This window comes from Zophobas morio, unplaced genomic scaffold (genome assembly GCF_036711695.1).
Source record: "Zophobas morio isolate AGI-343-1 ecotype UQ-CSIRO unplaced genomic scaffold, CSIRO_AGI_Zmor_V1 ptg000049l, whole genome shotgun sequence".
NCBI lineage: Eukaryota > Metazoa > Arthropoda > Insecta > Coleoptera > Tenebrionidae > Zophobas > Zophobas morio.
This window is the reverse complement of record NW_026972154.1, coordinates 2,800,186-2,822,366: the sequence shown is the minus strand read 5'-3', so window position 1 is coordinate 2,822,366 and position 22,181 is coordinate 2,800,186. Positions and strand designations below refer to the sequence as shown.

Below are 22,181 nucleotides of genomic sequence, written 5' to 3'. Positions count from 1 at the left end.
AATTTTTTCACTTTTTCGATTTTTCAATTTTCCTTCCATTTTTCAGTTTTTCAGTATTTCAGTTCTGAGATTTTGCAATGTTTCGGTTCTTCAATTTTTCCATTTTTTGATGTTTCAATTTCTCGGTTTTTCAATTTTTTCGATAGGTGTTTGAATTTTTCAATTTTTAAGTTCTAGATTTTGCGTTAATTTTTTTGTTTTCCTTGATGTTTTGATTTCTCGATTATTCGATTTTTCAAGTTCTCGGTTTAGATTTTTTGGTTTTCCAATTCTTCGATTTTTAAATTGTTTAATTTTTAGATTGTTCAATTTCTCGATTTATAGGTTTTTCAATTTTTCGGTTTACCGATTTTTTTCATTTGAAATGTTTCAATTTTTCAATTATTAAGTTTTCGATTTTTCAATTTTGGTGTAATTTGAAAACGGTATTAATAATACATTTAGGCGAATAAACTAATAGACGGGTTTTATAAGCCTTGTTTGCTCTACAGTGTCTAAATTGTGTTTGAATTTAAAAAAATTTTGGAAATTGCATAACCGGAGCTTCTGTAATCTTGTAAACATTTTAAGGTATTTAGAATCATGAAAATTTATTGGTTTCCCAGAAATTATTTCTAAAAAAATTGATCTTATTTTCGTTATTTGAATAATTGTGATGACGCTTTTCCATTTAAAAACAAAAGAAAAAAAAATAGATCCAAAATTATGACGTCATTGATTCCTAGTGGAGAAGAATAAATACAGGGTGATGAAAAAATGACATATCAGCTTCATGGTATGTTGTTAAGAAGTCTCTGAAAAACTGGAAAAAATGGTTAAAAAAATCCTTAAAAATATTAAAGGTTGAAGTTGAAGACTTTGTAATTCTCATTTGTTTTAATGAATTGCCTTTCAAATAGACTGTTAAATAATTAGTTATTTTTAATTTAACAATATTTTGTGCTAGAATACGATCCACATTTTTTACTGTTGACAGATGTGATTTGTGACACTTTGAAGTTTAATATTTTCAAAAATTTGGTTCAGGAAATTTCAACCATTTTTTCAAGTTTTAACAATGTACCATCGAGTTTATACGTCATTTTTTCATCACCCTGTATATAAATTTTTATCATTGTTCTGTAACTATTAAATCGTTGTTTGGAAGGAATAAACAGATGAGTTCTATTTAGTGATTTACCATCCTTACAATTACATTATTGTACAAAATTTCAAAGCAGTTGGTTCGGTAGTTCGTAAGTTAAATTGTGCAATAGAATTGTAGTGTACAATTAACTAATTAAAAAATCAAATTAAACGTTGTGAATCAATGAAAATATTTGAATATTACAAATTTAATAAAAACTAAGCAAAATCTGAATTAAAGTAACTCGATGGAAATGCACAAGTTGTTACAGACGTGTGGTGGCAAATTTAAAATTATGGCAGTCACCAAGCGCACAAAATTTTAATAAAAAAAACTATGCGATGGCAGCAGCACCAGAGCGCTATAAGAGTGTGGCAATCGAACTATGTCGATTTCAGCCTAGAGCACAACAAAAATATCCATAGGATGCATTGTAGCACGAGCGGGAGTTTGAGGCTCCCGGTCGTGACTGTTCTCCCCACGACGGTGATTCTATCTACCGCACAGCATCTCTCTATTACGGACGTGCCGTACGGTAGGTCGTTACGGTCGCAAACTCGCAGTTGGGTGTCGATTATTGGATTATTTTTGTGCAGATAGCGTGATGAATCCCGCTAGCTCGACTAGGAACCGCGCACTCCGCTTCCACCACGTGTTTTTGTGCTATTTAACCTCAATTCCATTTATATGTTCAATCCTTATAACTCTGATATTAAACTACAACTGAACAAGCGTCAAAGTTTCAAAAAGAGCAATAAACAACATTTAAATTCGCCTATTAAACTCCTACATGAACTGTGAATTTACAAACAATGAATTAAATTTACACTGTTGGCGTTGTTCAAAAATCCGCATTTTCCGATTAGAAAGCCGCAAGAATTAACTGCGCGTGTTGGGGAAAACAGTGGCAGCGTAGTCGTCGTTAAACAAAGGCTTCCTCCCTTTTATTAACTACTAAGCCTAATTTAACCTAGCGTCTTTTCACCATGCGCTCACTCACGAAACCAAAACAACAATGACTCTTTCACCTCTCTACCAAACCGCTCTCTTCTAACCAAACCTCTAACTAAAATCTCAAGCAGACTACACACTACCCAAAAGCGCTAACGTGCACATGGTTGCCCATGTTTAACGATTTTTCTGAGTGATTTTTTTTTCTCAAATTCAAATTATTGAAATGTGATTTCGCGCCGCTGTTGAATGTTAATTTCAGCGCGAAAATTTAATTCAAATTCGGTCACCACACTATATTCAATTATTCATGTGTTTTTACAGTATTTATGTATTAAAATATATATAAAATTGGTCCAAAGTTACTTCGACAGAATTCCCGTCGCTTTTGAAGTACAGTCCAACAAATTCCGCTTCTTTGAAAAATTATATATATTTTTTTGTTTTCTGATAATCTTTATACAGGAAAAACCAGTGGTGTAAATAACAGATATAGGGACAATATGAAATATATTCAAAGCAAATAACCAACGGAAAAGAGTGTATTATTATCAGTGTACATGCTTAACTTCGATTGTTTATGTTTATACATCGAAAGAATGTAACGTAGAAATTTGTTTCATTTGAATGAGTTGTCTCCTCAAAACAGGGCTAAAATGATTAATTAAGCCACAATGGAATAACCTATTTTGAATATGATTATTATTATTCTTATTTGATCATAATTAAGTAAAGACGTGGATTTTCTCACATTTTCTGGAAAATGAGATTCTTAATTTGATTAATAAAAATATAGTCTGACAAATCCAGCTCATTAAAAAAATTATAAAATTTGATTTTACGATTTTCGTTTTGTGACAACCGGTGTAAAGTAAAAATCAGCGGCATAAATAACACGCTCGCAACCCCTGTACCATACGGACAATGCAAAATATATTTGAAACACATAATTAACGGGATAAAATGTCCTTCATCACTAGGTAATAGCAATCTGAAGCTCGAGTGTTTATTATATTTATATGTACATCGAAAGAATGTCACGTAGAAATTAGTTTGATTTGAATGAGTTTATCTTCTCAAAACAGATGACTAAAATTATTAATTAAACCACAATCGAATAAAATGTTCTGAATATTATAATGCTTATTTTATCATTATTATACCGGGTGTCTGGAAAATGGGGGATTAACTCTTCGCTACATTCTTAACAATCAACTGGTAAGTCTGAGAAAAACATTTAAAACATCCTTCTCACATTTTGGTGGAGTTATAACGATTATAAATTGGTTCTTTTACTACGTTTAACAACTAAACAACACATTCATTACCACAATAACTAGTAATCAAACTTTTAGTTGAAAAAATCTTTTGAACTTTTAGTGTTTTATTTTTGGAAAATTATGACCTGATCTGTTTTGAAGTTAATTTTGGGACTCCGTCTTTTTTTTGAAAAATTTAAAACAATCTTGAGATTCTAGGTATACCTGTTTGGAAAGAATTTGAAAGTGCTTTGGAGCCTCTAGTGTCCTATCTTATAATAATTTTATTAAATTTATTAGAAATTATGTCATTTGCCAATACCAGTCTTAACAGGTACTAGCCCCGCCCACCCGCCCTCTCTTTTCTTAGAGGGTATCTCATTTGCCAAAATCAGTTTTATCTTAGTAGGATAGTAGGTCTAGGCGTTTTTTTCGTAGTCTACATCATAAAGATTTTTTTTATTATTTCTTTGGTAGTCCTGAAGCCCCCGTACATAACGTATTGAGGAGTTAATCCGCCATTTTCCAGACACCCGGTATAAAGACGTGCGTATTCTTCACATTTTTGAGAAAATGGGGTTCTTAATATGACCAATAAAAAAATTGTGATGACGTCATCAACATGAATAATACTAGTCACAGCACAAAAGAAAAGTAGTCACAGCGCATTACCAATGCGAGAAAAAAAAACGTAAAGGGCCAAATTCGGCATCAAATCGATGACCGCAGGTTGCCGTTCTCCGCGATAAAGCCACTGCACCACAAAGTCTTATATCCCGCGTTGATAATAAAACGTTATTATACCTTGCAAATGCTCTTGCGAAAATTTGAACGTTTAGCGAAAAAACTGAAAGCGGATTCCTACACTACAAGTGTAGGAGTATATTTTTGTATAAGATTCAAATCATTTTAAAATATCATTCATTGAAATCTACATGATATTTCTAATATGCATACAAAATTTGACAACAATCGGTCCAGCAGTTTCGGACAGACAGACAGGCGGACAGACGGAAACGGGAGACTACTTTTTTCGTACTGTAGGGGTCATGAAACGTCGAGAAAACATAAAAGTGGCCATTTGTCCGATGGCCTCGATTCCTATACTTCCTTAGCTTATGCTCGGAAGTAAAAATAATCTTTACTTAAAAACAATAACAATGTAGTAATAAAACTAAATATCGCGATTCCGTTCCAGGTGTCCAAAAAGAACCTCATGGAAATCGTGAAAAAGCTCATGCTCCACATGGACAAAGCCGAGGGCACCATCTACCGCGACGAGCTCCTCAGCAAGATCATCCTCATCTGCTCCCAGAACAACTACCAATTCATAACCAACTTCGAATGGTACGTGACCGTGCTCGTCGAGCTCGCCCAGATGGAGTTCGGCTCGAAGCAAGGCCACGTCATCGGCGCCCAACTCATGGACGTCTGCATCCGCGTCCAGGCCATTCGTCCGTTCGCCGTCTCCGAGATGGCCCAGCTCCTCGAAGTCTACTCCTCCACGTCCCAGTTCACCATCATGCAGGAGGTGCTGTACGCCGCCGCCTGGCTCTGCGGCGAGTTCGCGAACGAGCTCAAAGAGCCCGAGACCACCCTGCGCGCGATGCTCAAGTACAAATCCCTGCCGCAGCACATCGAATCGGTGTTCATCCACAACATAATCAAGCTGTTCGCGCACGTCATGCAGGAGTACGAGGCGGGAGGGCGGTTGGAGGAGGTACTGGAGCTGTGCGACGTCATCGCCGCCAAGCTCCAGGAGAGCGTGAAGTCGGCCGAGCTGGAGGTGCAGGAGAGGTCGAGCACGTCGCTGGTGATCATCGAGATCGTGAAGGAGGAGCTGGCGAAGACGAGGCAGGAGCGGGTGATGGAGAGCGAGGACCCGCTGGAGGCGGCGGAGGAGACGGTGGCGGCGAGCTTGATGACGCTGTTCTCCGGGGAGCTGAACCCGGTGGCGCCGAAGGCGCAGAAGAAGGTGCCGTTGCCTGAAGGGTAACTTTGCATTAAAAACAACTTGTATTATTATTATTGTTGTTTTCTGTGTTTCAGTCTCGACCTCGACGCCTGGATCAACGAACCCCCCGAAGAGTCCGACTCCGAGAGCGAGCCCGAAGTCATGGACAACCTCTTCGTTAAATCGGACAAGCTCGAGTATTCTCGCTCGGAGCGATATCATCCGGAACCGACCGAAGAGGAGCTTCGGCGAAGTCGGGAAGCGCGGAAGTACGAACTGCAGAACAATCCTCACTATCTGAAGGGCGCGGACGGGGATAAGAACGCCAATGACAATAATAATGTCGACAACATTCCCGTGGCGGAGATCGACCTGAACGTTCCGTTGAAGGTGGTGGGGCAGAAGCGGTCGGATAAGTATCTGAGCATGAACGCCAGCAGAAAGAAGACGAAGAAGAAAAGTAAGAAGAAGAAGCACAAGTCGGAGAGCTCGTCGGACGAGGAGAACCCGGCCGAGGGGCCTGTGGTGGAGGTGAAGCGGGATTTGGAGCTGCCGGAGGGGGCTACGTTGTCGGACTCGGATAGCAGTCACGGGCACGTGGATGATCCGCATCGGGCGCTGAATATAGACTTGGATTTGTGAGTATATATTTTTTTTAACTGATTGATTTTGAATACTTTTTATTATAACATCCTTAAGGTTAAATATTGTGTCACTTTATTATTATTTTTTTTTAATTGAGAAAATTTTAAAAAGTTGATGTCGGGCCCTTCTTCGACGTGTTCCAAAATTTGTTCTTCAGCTTGCAGTTTTCTTTCGGTCGTATCACGGCCACGATTTGAGGCTTGAAGGTACTGTAATCTCGGAGATGCTGCACCACTGATGTAAAGGTTGATTTATAAACTTGCCGCTGACGTTGTTGTTCGCCGTTGACGTTGCTTTCAGACCTGAAAATTGTCATTTATAAAGTAAAAAGATAGCAACTTTGATGCTCAACTTTTGCCGTATTTAAAGGGGCGGATTAAGTCTACACATATTAAGAAAAAAAGGCAAAATGTAGCCCCGCCCACCCGCCCAATCTCAATTGTGATGATATTTTTTATTCGACGGGAGGCAAGGGGGCGGAGCTTAACTGCAAAATCATTATTTCTCTACCAGAAATTAAAAACAAGTTTTTGAGAATCGTGTTTTTCAAAGAATACTATGTACATTAAGAAAAAAATAATGCCAAAGATTAGGCCTCACCCATACCCATCCCGATTTCAATTCTCAATTGTGATGAATTTTTCATTCGTTGTCAGATCGAGGGGCGGAGCTTAATTGCAAGATCCACATTTGTCTACAAGAATTTACCATTTTAAATATGTTTTAAGTTTCTTATTCTAAAAAGATGACTACGTATATTAAGAAAATCGGAAATTATAAGCTCCGCCCACCCGCCCTATCTCAATTGTGAAACGTGTTTTAAGTTGCTAAGAATTAAAAAAATCATCACAATTGAGATAAGGCGGGTGGGTGGGGCAACATTTTGCCTTTTTTTCTTAATATATGTAGACTTATTTCGACAACTTAAAACATGTCTAAAATGGTAAATTTTTGTAGCACACAACTTAAATCCCCCATTTTTTTTTCTACAATCCCTTTAAATAGGGCAAAAGTTGATAGTACAACACATTCAAAATTATTCGAAAGCTATCGGTGTTTTATTTTTGATACTCAATGTAAATTGTTGAATTATAAAAATTGCTCTAAAGTTATTTAGACAGCACTTTTCTCGCTCTTGAAGTCGGGTATAACACATTCAGTTTTGTCAGATAATTGTAAGTTTTGATTTAGAGATTTTTTATCACTGATCACGTAGTAAAGAAATCCATTGGGCGAATGAATTTTATGTTTTCTCGACGTTTCTCCATTTTATGACAAATTTTTGGTTTCTTTATTTCCTTTATTTTTTTGTTGTTTTTTTCGATTTACAATTCTTTATTTATTCAATTTTTCAAATTTTCAGGCTTTCATTTTTCAATTCCCTGATTTTCCACGTTTAAAATTTTTCAATTTGCAGTTTTTGGATTTCCAGTCTTTAAAATTTTCAGTTTCTTTAGTTTTCAATATTTTGATTTTACAATACATATTTCTTTTTTTTTATTTTTCACTTTTTCGAATTTTAAGTTTTTCAATTTTTAATCTTTCGATTTTTCAAATTTTCGTTTCTTCAAATTTTCGTGTTTAATTTTCACTTTTGAAATTTTTCAAGTTTTCATCATAAACTTTTTCGTTTTTTTTTTTGATTTTTCAATTTTACAGTTTCTTGACTTCTAAATTTTTCAATTTTTCGATTTGCAATTTTTTAATTTTGCAATTTTTCGATATTACAGTTTCTCATTTTTCGATTTTTCACATTCTCAGTTTTTAATTTTTGTCATTTTCAATTTTTCAGTTCCTTTATTTTTTGTCGTTTCTTTCGATTTTTTAATTTTTCGTTTCTTCAATTTTTCGAATTTTCAGTTTCTCAAATTTTTCGTTTCCACAATTTTTCATGTTCCCGATTTTTATTTTTCAGTGTGGCGAATTTTTAATTTTTATTTTCTCGATTTATATCACAATTGTCCGTTTCTTCGTTTCCTTTATTTTCTGTGTTTTTTTTTTCGATTTTACAATTTTTCATTTGTTCAATTTTTCAAATTTTCAGGCTTTGAATTTTCAGTTCGTCCATTTTTCAATTTTAAAATTTTTCACTTTGCAGTTTTTGGATTTCCAGTCTTCCGATTTTCCAATTTCTTTAATTTTAAATATTTCTATTTCATAATACATATTTGTTTTTTTTTTATTTTTCACTTTTTCGATTCTTAAGATTTTTCAAGTTTTCATTTTGTAATTTTTCGTTTTTTATTTTTGATTTTTCAATTTTACAATTTCTCGACTTCCAAAATTTTCAATTTTTCGGTTTGCATCAGTTTTTCAATTTGGCAATTTTTCAATATTACAGATTTTCGTTTTTCCATTTTTCAGTTTCTCAATTTTTCATTTTTCCCTTTTCCAATTTTTTGTTTCCGATTTTTATTTTTCATTTTCCCGATGTTTTAATTTTCCTTGTTTGATTTCCTTTATTTTTTGTTGTTTCTTTCGATTTTACAATGTTTCCTTTTTTTTTTTTCAATTTTCCGTCCCCTTAATTTGTATTTTGCATTTTCCTGATTTTTTATTTTTCATTTTCTTGATTTTATATCACAATTTTTTGTTTTTTCATTTCCTTAAAATCTGTTGTTTCTTTCGATTTTCTAATTTTTCGTTTATTCAATTTTTCAAATTTTCAAGCCGATCGATTCCACTCCTTTTTTACTTTTTGGATTTTCAATTTTTCATTAAACTTTAGATTTCTCAAATTTTTGACAGTTTTATACTTCGATGTTTTAATTTTTCTTTTTTAAAATTTTTCTTTTTTTTTATTTCTCGATTTATCGAATTCAGATGTTTGGATGTTTTGATTGCTCAATTTCTCAATTTTTTTCTATTTCTCAATGTTTCGATTTTTGGATTTCTCGGTTTTTCGATTTTCCAATTTTTCGATGTTTCGATTTTTGTTGTCCGATTTTTCAGTTTTTTTAAATTCTGGAGTTTCGATTTGTCGATTTTTCAGTTTTTCGATTTTTAAGTTTTGGATTTTCGAATTTTTCTTTTTTGATTCTTTGATGTTTGGATTTCTCCATTTTTCAATTTTGCGATATTTCAATTGTTCAATGTTTAAAATTTTAGCTTTTTCGATTTCTGGATTTTTTGATTTTCCAGTTCTTCAGTATTTCCATTTTACAATTTTTCAAATTTTGACGTAGCTAAATTTTCAGTTTTCGATTTTTCGATTAATATATATATATATTTTTATTTTACCGTTTCTCGAATTCGCAGTTTCGATTTTTCAGTTCTTCAATTCTTCAGTTTTTCGTTTTTTAAACTTTAGATTTTTCAATTTTCGACTGTTTTATATATATTTCGATTTGTGATTTTTCGAGTTTTCAATTTTTTGAGAACTCGATTTATCGAGATTCGGATGTTTCGATGTTTTGATTTTTTCAGTTTTTGAATTTTTCGATGTTTCGATTTTTCGATTTATCGGTTTTTCGTTTTTTTACTTTTCGATTTTTGAATTTTCCGATTTTTCAATTTTCCAATTTTTTAAATTTTCAAGTTTTGACGTTTCTGAATTAATCTATTTTTTGGTTTTCCCATTTTCGACTTGCGAAGGTTTCGATTTTTCAGTTTTTCAGTTCCTCAATTTTTCGATTTTTCAGGCTCCAGATTTTGTGAGTTTTCTCAGTTTTTCGATTCTTCAATTTTTCAATTTTGGGATTTTTTAGTATTTCGACTTTTGGATTTTTCACGTTCTGAATTTTTCGATTTCTCGAGTTTTTACTTTTTGGATTTTCAATTTTTCGTTTTTTGAACTTTCGGTTTTCACAATCTTTCAACTTTTCGATATTTTAAGTTTTCAATTTTTAAAATTTTAAGTTTTTTGATTTCTCGAGTTTTCAGTTTTTCTATATATGAATTTTTCTATTTTCGAAATTTAAAGTTAATTATAAGTTACTTTTTTAAAAGACACATTAGAAGAACACGAACAAAAACAGAGTAAGATACGCTACTAATAAAAATACAGGGTGTGAGTGAGATTTTAAAAAATTGGTTGAACGATATACCTTTGAAGGTGCAAGTTAGTAGGGGAGATCAGAGCCACAGCGACTACACAGGTTTAGTCTTTAGTCTAAAACATGAGTTCGTTTTTTGTTGTGTGAGGTCAGAAATTTTAATAAGTGCCAATAAATATTTGTAAAAGGTATTTAAAGCGGAGAATGAGACCCAGAGTAGTAATTATTTGGATTATTTTTACCTTCAGTCGAGTTGAGTTTTTCTTGCTATTTATTGTCACGAATTTTTGCTTTTTCGTTGTTGTTTAGTGTCATCGAGTCATTGTTGCGTGCTTCCTTTGCTAATTACACTAATTTTGGGGTTTTTAAGTAATAAGTAGATGAGATGCTATAGATGCTGCCTATAGCTTAAGTACTTTAACATTGATGGTTTTCTGTCCTTAATATTTCTGTTTTTTAAGTTCTCTTTCTCCGCTCAGATGAAGTAATGTAGAGGTTGTTCCCAAGGCAAAGTTTTGCATGGTAAATGTTATTTAAATTTTGTAAAATAACATACTACCTAGGATTTATTTTAAATAATTAAATGTCAATAAACAAACTAACGCTCTAAATGGCCTTTTTAAATATTACAATTTGGTATTTTTAATGTATGTACTTTGGTGTCGAAAGTAAAAATATACGATATTGGTTTACTGACATGCTGTAGAAAATTCCATGCACGTAGATAAACATACACCGAAAATTTATGTAGCGTGAACGGGATAATTTGTAATCAGTCACCCAACTTTGTGAAATCTCGTATCTGAATTCACCTCACAGTTCAAATCAAACATGACACTTGGCTCCGACTTATAAAATAAATTTGTCAAGCAAATAGTTCCCATAATCCACTGCAACCATTTTTTACAGACCTCCAGTATATGAAACGACGTCAACGACCACGAAAGTGGAGGCGAAAGAAGAGGAGAAGAAGGTGAAAAAAGCTAAGAAAAAGGTAAGTGTCGGGTTTCCTGTGGCGGTGGCGCCACGATCGCCCTCATTTCGTTCGCACTTTTCTTGCCTATTTTGATTTATGTTCGGACATGTGAAGGTCGATTTATTTTTCACTTTACCTGTGTATGTTAGTCATTTGTTTGACGTTGGGAAAAGTGCCAGGAAAATGATTAGTCATCTTGTAGTCAGTAATTGAGAAGTTCTTCTAAATCGTTATTAATCAAATCGCGTGTTGTTTGCGGTTGCGGAAAAGTTCTCGAAGGAGAGGAAGCCGATGTGTGTTGAACAGTGGTTGCGCTAAAAACGGAAAACCGCTGTTTAGTCTGAAGAAAAAAGGCCAACTTTTATTTATAAATATTAGGAGCAGTGTAGGCAACACATAATCTGCATGTGTTATCAACATTGTCAATGTTACTAGACGTTGCGCAAAATTTTAAGCAAATAATCAGACCTAGACAGCGTAAACATACATGGTATTAGGCGAATCTGTAGTAGATAGTAAACAAATAAATATACAAAAGAGAGAAAATAGCAGTTGGTGTTTGTTGTGGCGAAACGCCAGATTTTTAGCTTTGAAATTTCACTTTCAGTGTTAAAGCTTGCCTTTTGTTACAACAGTTTTATTTCATTTACATTGAAACAAGTCAAACAAATTAAAAAAAAATGTATACGAGTTAATCTGGTGTTCTGGCACGAGATTCGTAAGTTAGAAAAAATTTAACTGCTTTGTAAGAGTTCAGAAAGTGTTAAAGATAAGTGAAAAGAGCATAACCATGTAATAGTAAACAATAAAATTTAATAATCTACAAGGAAATACAGAAAGGTCATTAATTCCATAAAATAGTGATTATTAAATTTAAAAATGTATTTATTGCATACTTATTGCATTTTGTGACGCAGCGATTTCCAATCAGATCATATACAGAGTACAATTGTTTGAGTAAGCTCTTCGAGTATCGACTTTTGGAACTTTTTTACACACATATTTAGAAAGTGTTCCTGTATTTGTTTTTATTATGAAAGTGCTTGCTATTTTGTTTGCGGCCATTTTTGTTAGTTTAGTGACGAAATAGTAATACTACGAATTGAAACTTTTGTTGATGAGCAGAATATTTGGTGACGTGATTATAAACGGTGTTTGGGCAATGAATGCATAATACGTATGGACAGGATATTGCAAAGAATTTGAATAATCCTTTATCTAATCAAAAAGTTATTATTCTAACGGTTTTATTTATCAGACTGTTGGTAATAATCTATACAATGTGCTTTTGTAACATTTTTTGCAGTTTTCAAGACAAGCCCGAAAGACGAATCTCAAAATTAAAAAAACACCACATGTTGAATGTTATAAAAATCTAAAAATCTCCAAAGCATACTCGTGGAAATATCCCTGTTCAAAACAGTTAGACTGTGGCTTTTTTTAATGACCAAAAAGTATGTGCTTTCGTGTATGTACGTAAAAATGTAAAAATTGAAATGCCAGGTTTGCCGTTTAAGGGGACTCGCTAGACGAGGTATAATATTTTTTTGGTTTTTTGTATGAAAAAAATGATATTAATATAGATGTATCATACATCAAACTGCAGCTTTTTTCATATTCTAGAGCGCAGAAACCAGTTCAATTAACTAAAAAAATATGGCTGAGAAATATCGTAAAAAAGCACCATTGTATGTTTTCTTTTCAAGTTTTTTGAGTCATAACCATCATAAAATCGCTTGAAAATTCGCACATGGATAAAACATCACTTTTTACAGTGCGCAGAGTTATTAAATGTTTGTTAGTGGTACAATTTGTTTAAATAATAATGTGTTTATTAAAATCAAAATATATCACAAATTAATGCAAAATACGTCGAATAATTTTAACAGGAATATCAGAGGAAAATTAATGATCTATTGGTTAGCAGAGTTTTTAATAAAAACTAACAATTATTGAAAAAAATGGGTATCAATTCGACAGAATTTGAGCAGTTAGGTCAGTACTTTGCCGATAGGAGCGCGACTAAAATTTACGGAAGCGACTTTCAGGTAAAACCCTTATCGCCTGCTCTACCATAAGCTGATTGTTAAAGTTCTCGGCTGATTTTTCTAATTTATGGCAAGGAACTCAGTTTTATAACAAGCCGCCAGGACCGGCCGTAGTAATCTATTGTTAAGCAAATTAACTTTTACGCAATGAAGTACTATCATAAAACCGAATTAAAACTGGGGAACTATAATATTTTTACTCCACTCAGGATCCTGAATTCTATACACATGATTACTAAAAATTCATTATAATATTATTGTTAATATATATTTTGCTTTCTTAATTAATAAAACTAATAAACATATTTATAATAATAATAAAAAATATATAAAATACAGCTTTTGTTTAACACGTATCAGTAGCTAAGTGTATCTACTACTTATCCCAGAAAGGAGGTGTTTTAAAAAAGCCTTACGCCCAGTAACTTCTCCCTTCATTGTTTACTCGAAAAAAGTGCTCGTATATGTTTTCATTTGCCGAGAGATCATTTTCAAAATATATTTATAATAAAAATATGCAAGTCTTGGTGATGAAAAATGTACTCCTAATAAATTATTAAAGTACATAAAAAAATAGAAACAAATTTTATTTATTTTAAAAAAATCTCGCAAAGGCAGGTTCCTCTTTCTTCTTGAATCAATTATTTCAGGCAATAATGCGCCAAAGTAAAATCTGCCAAGTTTATCTGCCATCTTTTTACATATTTCTTCGTCTTTATAAATTTTTTCTATATTCATTCCTTTGGGTGTCCATACAACAAAATAAACTTGTGAAATACCCGTAACAAGCATTTGTCCCTGGACTTGAAAGTAGTAATCATGATTTTTTTTTTAGTTTCAATTCTCTGTCTGTCAATGTACAAAATTTGATTATTTTTTTTCTAACCGCTTCTTCGGGAGACAAATCTTGCGATTTTGAAGGGCATTTAATTTTTTAGTCAAAATATATTTGCTTATCCCCTCCAATAAATTGATGACGTCAGCTCAAAAGTTTGCCGTATAATCCTATTTAAAATTTACAAAATATGATGAGTCTTCTTGTAATTTATCATTCCATTCAAATTTTTTGGATTCGGATATACACGGTGCCTCAAAAAATTTAATGAATGCGCAAATTTATTTTGTTGATTTAATCAGGAACTACAAAACCGAATGCTTTGAAAGCTAATGTGAAAAAAAACATAATAGGCATGCAGTCGTCACGTTTCCGATAGCGAGGGAAGTACTGTCTAATCTCTTTAGACCAATTTTTTTGATTTTCCCATTTCTCCATTTCTCAATTTTTCAATATTTCAGCTTTGGAATTTTGCAATATTTCGTTTCTTCAATTTTTCAAATTTTTGATATTGTGTTTTCTCGGTTTTTAAATTTTTCGATATTTTAATTTTTCAGTTTTTAAAGTTTTAGGTTTTTAGCTTTCTCACTATTTCGACTTCTCGATTTTTCAATTCCATGATTATTCAATTTGTCGAATTTTTAAATTTTAGATTTTTTGTTCTCGATCATTCAATTTTCTGAGTTTTCAGGCTTAGATTTTTGTTGATGTTCAATTCTTGGATTTTTAAAATTTTTGTTTTTTAAATTTTCCTATTTATCAACTTACTGGGATTTCAATGTTTTGATTATTTGATTGTTCAATTTCTCGATTTTTTGAATTTTTAGTTTTTGATACGATTTTTTTTTTAAATTTTCAGTTTTTCAATTTATTAACTTTACGATATTTTAGTTTTACGATTTTTAAATTTTTTTATTTTTCAGTTTTCAATTTTTGACGTTTCTAAATTTTTTGATTTTTCAATTTTTCGATTTCTGGATTTTTCAATGTTTCAGTTTTGGATTTTTTCACTTTTCCGATTCTTCACTTTTCTTTCCATTTTTCAGTTTTTCAAGATTTCAGTTTTGAATTTTTTCACTTTTTCGATTTTTCAATTTTCCTTCTATTTTTCAGTTTTTCAGTATTTCAGTTCTGAGATTTTGCAATGTTTCGGTTCTTCAATTTTTCCATTTTTTGATGTTTCGATTTCTCGGTTTTTCAATTTTTCGATAGGTATTTTAATTTTTCAATTTTTAAGTTCTAGATTTTCCGTTAATTTTTTTGTTTTCCTTGATGTTTTGATTCCTCGATTATTCGATTTTTCAAGTTCTCGGTTTAGATTTTTTGGTTTTCCAATTCTTCGATTTTTAAATTATTTAATTTTTAGATTGTTCAATTTCTCGATTTATAGGTTTTTCAATTTTTCGGTTTACCGATTGTTTTCATTTAAAATGTTGCAGTTTTTCAGTTATTAAGTTTTCGATTTTTCAATTTTGATGTAATTTGAAAACGGTATTAATAATACATTTAGGCGAATAAACTAATAGACGGACTTGATAAGCCTTGTTTGCTCTACAGTGTCTAAATTGTGTTTGAATAATATAATAATTATCTCGAATATTAAAATTAATATGTCAAAAGAATACGAGAAATGATTATTCTGTGCTGAAAGTATGTTGTGGGCCGCCTGTCATAAATTATCATTATTCTGCATTATCGGGTTACGATACTTTTATGATCCACGTCCGGTAGTCATCTATCCCAACGCGTCATGTAAAATTTAAAGAAAAATTGCTGGTTGCGTTTAAGGCAACAAATGGCGCCCAATTCAAACTTGTCTCTCGTCTAGCGTTCCCCCTTAAGAGTTCTGTAGATGATTACGAGATCTCTTGAAATAACAGAATGATTAATAAAGAGTTTTAACCTTCCTAATAGTAAAGTTACAATTATTACTAAACGGTAAGTTAAGTAAGTTTTAAATTAAGAGAATGCAAGTACCACAGAAAGAAGAATGAAAGTTACTGAAGATAAAAAACTTTATTGCAGTACTTACATACACTTCTTACATCCAATTTTGTTTATTGATCACATTCATTTACACACAAATGTAATAAAATGTAAAATACACATGTATGTATTTTATAAAAGATGTTGAAACTGTTGTCCATTTTCCCGCAAACACAAAGCCACTCTTCTTTTTTTATTTTCAAAAATGTCTTGCAACACTTCTTTATTAAGGTTTTCAATACAAAAACGTGTAATTTTATTCATTAATTTTTCCAATGTGTAGACTTTATTCATATAAACGCTGTCCGTCATCCATCCAAATATTAAAAAATCAAGTGGGATCAAGTCAGGAGATCGGGGGACCACACTGAACCAACGAAATCTTATACGGATGCATATGTAACTTTTCTTTTACGATTTTCTGGCATGTTCTGTATGGTACTCCGGACTGTAAAGAGAGTTTTGACAAAGATTTCTTCTGACTTTGCTCCATTCTTGTCCTTAAATCCTCAACGTCTTCACTAACTTGAGGTCTCCCCGTCGGTTTTCCCTTAGCAACACTACTAGTGTCGTTAAATTTGAACACAATTCGCCGTATGTGCGTCTTCAAAGATTCTTCCTCCTTGACAGCAGGATATTTCACCTCCACGCATCCACAGAGTACACCCAGTCCCCATCGTCATTTAACACCCCATTGCGGTAATAGGACATGACGATGAAAGTGTTTTGCTCCAAAGAATAACCCGTCCTAACCTAAAAAAAGTCGTTTGTAACACTGACTACAGTCACTCTTCTGTGTTCATTACCTGAGGATTTTATTCCACAACGATCTGAAGTTTTGAGACACAAAAAAAAACTATTGACATCCGACAGAATCTGATGAAGCGTTGGCGCCGAAACAGTGCAGCCTCTAATGTGGCGTTAAAAATACAAATTCCAAAATTAGTGTAATCGTTTCCACAAAACTGTGAAAGGCGGCATACAATGTCAACAAAGTCGTGGCCTTCCTTGACTGCAATATTTTATGATGACCCTGTATAAAGAGTTTTTTTTTTTTCTTAAATTGTACAACATCTGGTTTCTTTCTAAAATAATCCAACACATTTAAAATAACTTGTTTTGTTTGATCACTAAATCGTTTCATTGTTCAGAATTAAGTAGAGTATTAAAACGTTAAATAAACGAAAGTTCCTGTTTGACAAATAAGTTTGATGACAAATTTCAAAATTGGACATAAAATTTCTACGACATAAAAGTTTTATCTGCGGCATTTCCGCCACTATAGTAAAATTGGTTTAAATTATGTCAAATGTCAATGACAAGTTCAAAATTTTTGAATTTAGATCGTTGTTTTAGAGAGTTAGAATGAGAACACTTTTAGATGCAAGATCAAAAACAGCGATGACAAAATGCACTGATTTAATATAGGAACTGCTCCCTGGTATGAGCGACAGACAGCTACAAGAACGATTGATAGGTATTTTTGGTGTAGTAAATCTTAACCCAGTTTAAATTATTGCATTCCGGTAAATTTATTTTGACATGTCGTTTTTACTAATTGAAATATGTTGGTTGACTGGTTGCTAAACCCACACACGGGTAGCATTACTACTTCAAAGCCCACCGCAGGTTTTAAAACGCTAAATTTTTTGGTTAAAAGTGGAAATTAGGAATTAACGATTGCAAAAAAAAATGTTGTACGCATCATGTCCGCAAAGTGAATTTAATTTTCCGGAGTAGATACGTAAATTGGTATATTTTTAGAAATTATGTTCAAAATGCAGTCCATAAATGTCCAGGAACCTCTATTTTTCAAGAAAAATATTTAAAAATTAAATTTGTTTTTTGTGCTGATTAGGTTCCTCGGTTTAACGTTATGATTATGACGGTTTGAAATGCCAGAATAGACTACAACCAGAGGCTGTCTAACCTCATTTTTTGTTGTTGCTGTTTTGCTCAAAGAACCACAGGTTTATCTTTAAGAATAAAAAAGTTACATGGCTTGTATCAAATAAAAAACACCCTGTATATAATAATATAATATGTTGATTATACGGGGTGGTTAAGTTTTGGTATATGTACGTTTTATCTGAAGAAACTACTGTTGTTCTGTTAGAGTCAAAATGAGAATTCGAGATATTACTTAACAGTATTTAACAGCATATCTCCATCAAATATTATAGTACTTACCTAACTGAATAGATTGACTTAAAATACTGGCAATCGTTTTTGATTCAGTTTTTTTAAATTTCAATGTTTTAAAATGTGCAAAATATCGCATAGAACCACAAAAAAAGTCAAGGGGTGTAAGATCGGGAGATCTTGTAGGCCACTAAATATTATATCTACGATTTAACTCCTTTCGCTCATATGGATTTAAACAAGAGCTGCCAGTAATATTGACCGTCTAACCCTGGGTGTCATAATAATTATTAAGACAATTTACAATGTTGCCCTCTGCGATCCCAACTTTTCGGTTTCCGGCCAAGTAAATTTTATTTCATCTAGTCCATATCTCCCAAGTTTCTGGTAATAGAGTAGATTAACGAATAATGAATAAAATAAATAATGAAAATAAATTACATTATTATTTCTAAGTGCTTGTAAGTGTTGAAATCATTTAATTAATAATTAATATTTGCCAAATATTCATATCATAGTTGGGAAAAAATACGGATGGGTACGTTTACTGTACGTTCAGTTAAAACTAGGAAAACTCGGACAAAATGTACAAAAAATTGTCTAAAGTTGTTAGAAAAATCTAAATTCGTAGAAGCGAACGAGTCAGGAAAAAGCATTTTCTTCGACACCACTAATAACGAAGGAGGTGCCTGGTGTAAGAAAATCTATACCGGGTGTCTGGAAAACTGCGGATTAACTCTCCGCTACGCTTTTAACAATCAACTGGAGAGTCTGACAAAAATAGTAAAAAAAATCCTTCTCGTATTTTGGTGGAGTCATAATGATTTTAAAATTGGTGTGTTTTTTTTTTAATTCGGGAGACTCTTGGGTACCTATGGTGTATTATTTTGGGAGACATTGAGATTTTTTTTTGTAAATTATTGAAAACAATTTTGGGGGACTTTGGTGTTCTTTCTTTGGAAAATTCTGACCTGACCTGTTTTTGAGTAAATTTTGGGAACCCGTTTTTTTTTGAAAATTTAAAACCGATTCAGATTCTAGGTATTTCCGTTTGGAAAGAATTTGAAAGTGCTTTGGCGCCTCTAGTGCCTTTTCTTATAATAATTTAATTAAATTTCTTAAAGGATACGTCGTTTGCTAAAATCAGTCTTATCTTATCAGCCCCAGCCCCTCGCCTTCTATTTTTTTAGAGTGTATATCATTTTCGGTCTTATTTTAGCAGGTACTAGCCCCGCCCACCCTCCCTCTCTTTTCTTAGAGGGTATCTCATTTGCCAAAATCAGTTTTATCTTAGAAGCTATTAGCCCCACCCACCCACCCTCTCTTTTCTTAGAGGGATCTCATTTGCCAAAATCAGCCTTATCTTAGCAGGTACTAACCCCCCCCACCCACCCTCTCTGTTCTTAGAGGGTATGTCATTTGCCAAAATCAGCAGCTACTAAATAATTAGTTGGTCAATAGTTCTGTAATCATTTAAGCAACCTAATGAAATATTAGAATTGTCAAATCAAAAGCCAGATCTCTCAACAGAGCTGTATAATCTGATGAAAAATGATTTCCCTTTTCCAATTTTTTGTTTCCGATTTTAATTTTTCATTTTCCCGATTTTTTAATTTTCACTTTTTCGATTTTATATCACAATTTTACTTTTTTCAATTCCTTTATTTTTGTTTGTTTCGATTTTTCAATTTTTCGTTTCTTCAGTTTTTCGAATTTTCAGTTTCTCAATTTTTCGTTTCCACAATTTTTCATGTTTCCGATTTTTATTTTTCAGTGTGGCGAATTTTTAATTTTTATTTTCTCGATTTATAATCACAATTGTCCTTTTCTTCATTTCCTTTATTTTCTGTGTTTTTTTTTAGATTTTACAATTTTTCGTTTGTTCAATTTTTCAAATCTTCAGGCTTTGAATTTTCAGTTCGTCCATTTTTCAATTTTAAATTTTTTCGCTTTGCAGTTTTTGGATTTCCAGTCTTCCGATTTTCGAATTTCTTTAGTTTTAAATATTTCTATTTCATAATACATATTTCTTTTTTTTTTTGATTTTTCACTTTTTCGATTCTTAAGATTTTTTAAGTTTTCACTTTGTAATCTTTCGTTTTTTATTTTTGATTTTTCAATTTTACGATTTCTCGACTTCCAAAATTTTCAGTTTTTCGTTCCTTCAATTTGTCGGTTTGCATCAGTTTTTCAATTTGGCAATTTTTCAAAATTACAAATGTTCATTTTTCGATTTTTTAGTTTCTGAATTTTTCATTTTTCCCTTTTCTAATTTTTTGTTTCCGATTTTTATTTTTCATTTTCCCGATTTTTTAATTTTCACTTTTTCGATTTTATATCACAATTTTACTTTTTTGATTCCCTTTATTTTTTGTTGTTTCTTTCGATTTTATAATTTTTCCTTTATTAAATTTTTCAAATTTTCAGGTTTTTAGCAATTTTGCTTCAAATTTTCAAGTTTGATTTCCACTTTGTACATTTTTTAAGTTTTTATTATACACTTTTTCGTTTTTTTATTTTCGATTTTTCAATTTTACAATTTGTCGACTTCCAAATTTTCCAATTTTTCAATATTACAATTTCTCATTTTTCCATTTTTCACATTCTCGATTTTTAATTGTGCCCTTTTTCAATTTTCCGTCCCCTCAATTTTTCAACTCCCCGATTTTTATTTTGCATTTTCCTGTTCATTTTCTTGAGTTTTGTTGTTTCTTTAGATTTTCCAATTTTTCATTTATTCAGTTTTTCAAATTTTCAGGCCAATCGATTCCAATTCGTCGATTTTCCAATTTTAAAATTTTTCAGTTTGGAGTTTTTGGCTTTCTACCCCTTTTTTACTTTTTGGATTTTCAATTTTTCGTTAAACTTTAGATTTCTCAAATTTTCGACAGTTTTATACTTCGATTTCTTAATTTTTTTTCAATTTTTCTTTTTTAAAATTTTTCAATTTTTTTTTATTTCTCGATTTATGGAATTCAGATGTTTGGATGTTTTGATTGCTCAATATCTCAATTTATCAATTTATCAATTTTTTTCTATTTCTCGATGTTTCAATTTTTGGATTTCTCGGTTTTTCGATTTTCCAATTTTGTTAAATTCTGGAGTTTCGATTTGTCGATTTTTCAGTTTTTCGATTTTTAAGTTTTAGATTTTCGAATTTTTCTTTTTTGATTCTTTGATGTTTGGGTGTCTCCATTTTTAAATTTTGCGATATTTCAATTGTTCAATGTTTTAAATTTTAGATTTTTTTTAAACAATATTTCAATTGTTTATGAAAATTTCGGACTTTTTTGTCGGAAGTGAGATACAGTAAAAGCAATTTGTGTCCAAAAAACCTGATTCTACTATATTTCATTCACATATTTAATTTAGTTTCACGTTAAAACAATTACGAAATTTTCCCATGTTGAGTTTTTTTTTTATTTTCATCTTCACCTATGAAAAAACAAAATACTTACATCATTGTGAAAATTAAAAAAATACGCTGTTCAATTCAAGGTGGCGTAAACGTCATGAGTAACCAGAGCAGAAATTTAAAAAATCAGCTAGTTCAATGTCCAGTATCCAACGATCTGGAACAACCAAATAAAGTGAAGCTTAGCAAATACAAAAACTGTTTTTTCAGCGTTTTTAACCAATGCGGTTGATTTATTTTACTTGAAAATCCTGTCATATTTTTTTAAACCAAAAATAAAGTGTGATGCTTCATCAAAACATGAAAGTAGAGCGAAATCCTATAATTTATAATCGACATAACGAAATATCCACCAGTTCTTTGCATAATTTAAAATTTGACACTATGCCAACGTTAATGTATAAAATAATAAATAATTTTTTATTTTCAGAGAATATTTAATATATTATTATTCAAATAAATTTACGACGAGGCTTTATTATTTAAATGACGAATTTTATTCAGAGTAAAACAGATTCCATGACCTTGGTCGCTATTTAAATATAAATTTTGTTTGTGACTCTAGTCCAATATAGATTTTAAATTTGTGCATCATCTGCATAGCTGATCTTAGTGTCTACTACAAAACAAATCACATGTATAATTTTAAAATGATTAAGGTCTGAAGACAGACCCTTGAGGAACTTGACTTGCCACAAGCGTTTTACTAGAATAAGTAACCGTTTGAGTGTCAAGGTTTTAGAAAAATTAAACTTGACAAATAAATCGAAAATCCAAGGAATATTTGAAAAAAAAAATTAATTACGTTAAAATGATTTAATATTTTCTTACTAGTTCTGTAGGTGTTTT

At 31.9% G+C, this 22,181-nt stretch overlaps 1 protein-coding gene across 2 annotated transcripts in view; it reads left to right on the top strand.

Annotated features, from left to right (window-relative positions):
* Positions 1 to 22,181, top strand: part of LOC135142684 (AP-3 complex subunit delta-1) — a 38,275-nt gene that overhangs the window by 6,372 nt on the left and 9,722 nt on the right. For both annotated transcript variants that reach the window (XM_064074436.1, XM_064074437.1), the window contains exons 10-12: positions 4,535 to 5,328; positions 5,386 to 5,928; positions 10,840 to 10,924. In XM_064074436.1, the coding sequence (XP_063930506.1) occupies positions 4,535 to 5,328; positions 5,386 to 5,928; positions 10,840 to 10,924 (1,422 nt within the window). The remainder of the gene's footprint in view (positions 1 to 4,534; positions 5,329 to 5,385; positions 5,929 to 10,839; positions 10,925 to 22,181) is intronic.